This window comes from Condylura cristata, unplaced genomic scaffold, assembly GCF_000260355.1.
Source record: "Condylura cristata isolate star-nosed mole 26May11 unplaced genomic scaffold, ConCri1.0 scaffold00002, whole genome shotgun sequence".
In the NCBI taxonomy this organism is placed as follows: Eukaryota; Metazoa; Chordata; class Mammalia; order Eulipotyphla; family Talpidae; genus Condylura; species Condylura cristata.
The window spans coordinates 43,608,518-43,610,253 of NW_004567103.1; the positions used below are offsets into that span (position 1 = coordinate 43,608,518).

General features: G+C 35.0%; 1 protein-coding gene across 1 annotated transcript in view; it reads left to right on the forward strand.

Annotated features, from left to right (window-relative positions):
* Positions 1–1,420, forward strand: part of CIR1 (corepressor interacting with RBPJ, 1) — a 30,349-nt gene extending 28,929 nt beyond the window's left edge. The window contains exon 10 of the mRNA XM_004674519.2: positions 435–1,420. Within this exon, the coding sequence (XP_004674576.1) occupies positions 435–1,092 (658 nt within the window). The 3' untranslated portion in view covers positions 1,093–1,420. The remainder of the gene's footprint in view (positions 1–434) is intronic.
* The last annotated feature ends 316 nt before the right edge of the window (positions 1,421–1,736 follow it).

Consider the following 1,736-nt stretch of genomic DNA (forward strand, 5'->3'; position numbering starts at 1 on the left):
AAAAAATGTAAGGGGAAGAAGGCCCTCCCTGGTGGCGCAGTGGGTTAAAGCACTGCACTCAGAAGCTGAGTTCGATTCCCGCCTGACCCGGAGGTGACCACATGGTGTGGCAGACCTCTCCTAACCTGCCCGCTGCTCCCATCAGCAGTATACTTCATCGATCTGCCTGTTCTGCTCCCCACTCTGTCTCTCTTTCACCACTCCTGAGTCTCTGACCTGTATCCCAGTTCTGTATGCACAAATAAATAAATCTTTAAAAAAAAAAATGTAAGGGGAAGAAAATTATCTATCATTTAATAAAGTAAATAATATATTTATATTTGAATATCACTTTTAAAAGCTATTCTTTGAAAATATTATTTATTCAAAATTTAACGCTTCTTGGTGGAAGGACTATTTTTATATAATCTATTACTGATTTTTCCAAATAACAGGAAATTGGATCGACTTGAGAAGAAAAAAAAGAAAAAGAAAAAAGATAGAAAAAAGAAAAAGCTTCAGAAAAACAGAAGTAAACACAAAAAACATAAAAGCAAATCCTCTTCCTCGTCTTCTTCCTCCTCCTCTTCTTCTTCCTCCTCCTCCTCCTCTTCTTCATCCAGTGAGACTTCAGAAAGCAGCAGTGAGAGTGACAACAAAGAAAGAAAAATACAAAAGAAGAAAAGAAGGAAAAATAAATGTTCAAGGGATGACAACAGTGATTCTGAAAAGGACAAGTCTAAGAAGAAAAAACTTTATGAAGAACTTCCAGGCAGGCACAGTAACAAGGAAAAGTCTAGGTTTATAAAACAAGAGAGTTCTGGGGAAACGAGCAAATGGAACCATTCTGATTCTGATAGAAAGGCCAGAAGCCATTACCATAGCCCAGAAAAGAGAGGATCTGAACGAAATGAGAAGAGCAGCAGGAGCCAAAGCAGAGATGAGAGGCGGAGGAGAAGCCGAAGCAGAAGTCATAGTAGTTACAAGCAAAGAGAAATAAGAAAGAGGCTACAGCGAAGTCCTAGTGAAGAACAAAATAGACGAAAAGACACCAGAAGCCATGGCACAGATAGATATAGAGGAGAAAATATGCACAGAGAACTCAGGAGATAAGCATACTAGTAACACACAAAGAATGAAGCACAAATAGAGTGAGAATCAAGAGAGACCATATGGACAATTGCCTGGGAATAAAAAGATCTCTACTTTCTTCTTATTGAATACCTTTAGCAAGGGCTAAATTATGTATTATTGTCTTTCTAAAATAAAAACCATGCTTTAATTTTTTCATCTCCATAAACTATATAAAACTATACCAGTACTATAAGAATAACCTTTGCAAATATTTGTAAGAAATCTGTTTTGGGTTATAAAATATTTTCTGTCTGTAAATGTTTCCTATCTATACCTATACTAAATAAAAAACCTGTATGGCTCTTGATATTTTCTTTGTTCTGAAACATCATTAAAGAATTAACAGTACTTTGAATATTACTTAATTTTTATGATTTTAATTCAAGATGTATTTTAAGGTTAGGCATGAAGTCAAGGGTAATCACTTTGAAACTCACTAGTATGAATTAAAGTAACAGCATGATCAATATATCGTTAAGACTTTTAAACTCCCTTCTGTTCTACAGGGTAACCTATTTACTTTTGGGTGATCTATTAAATTTTCTATGCTGATAAATTACTTTAAAAATATTACTTCAAGCCTCATCACATGTATTATACAATTCTGGAGATTAGAAGTCTGA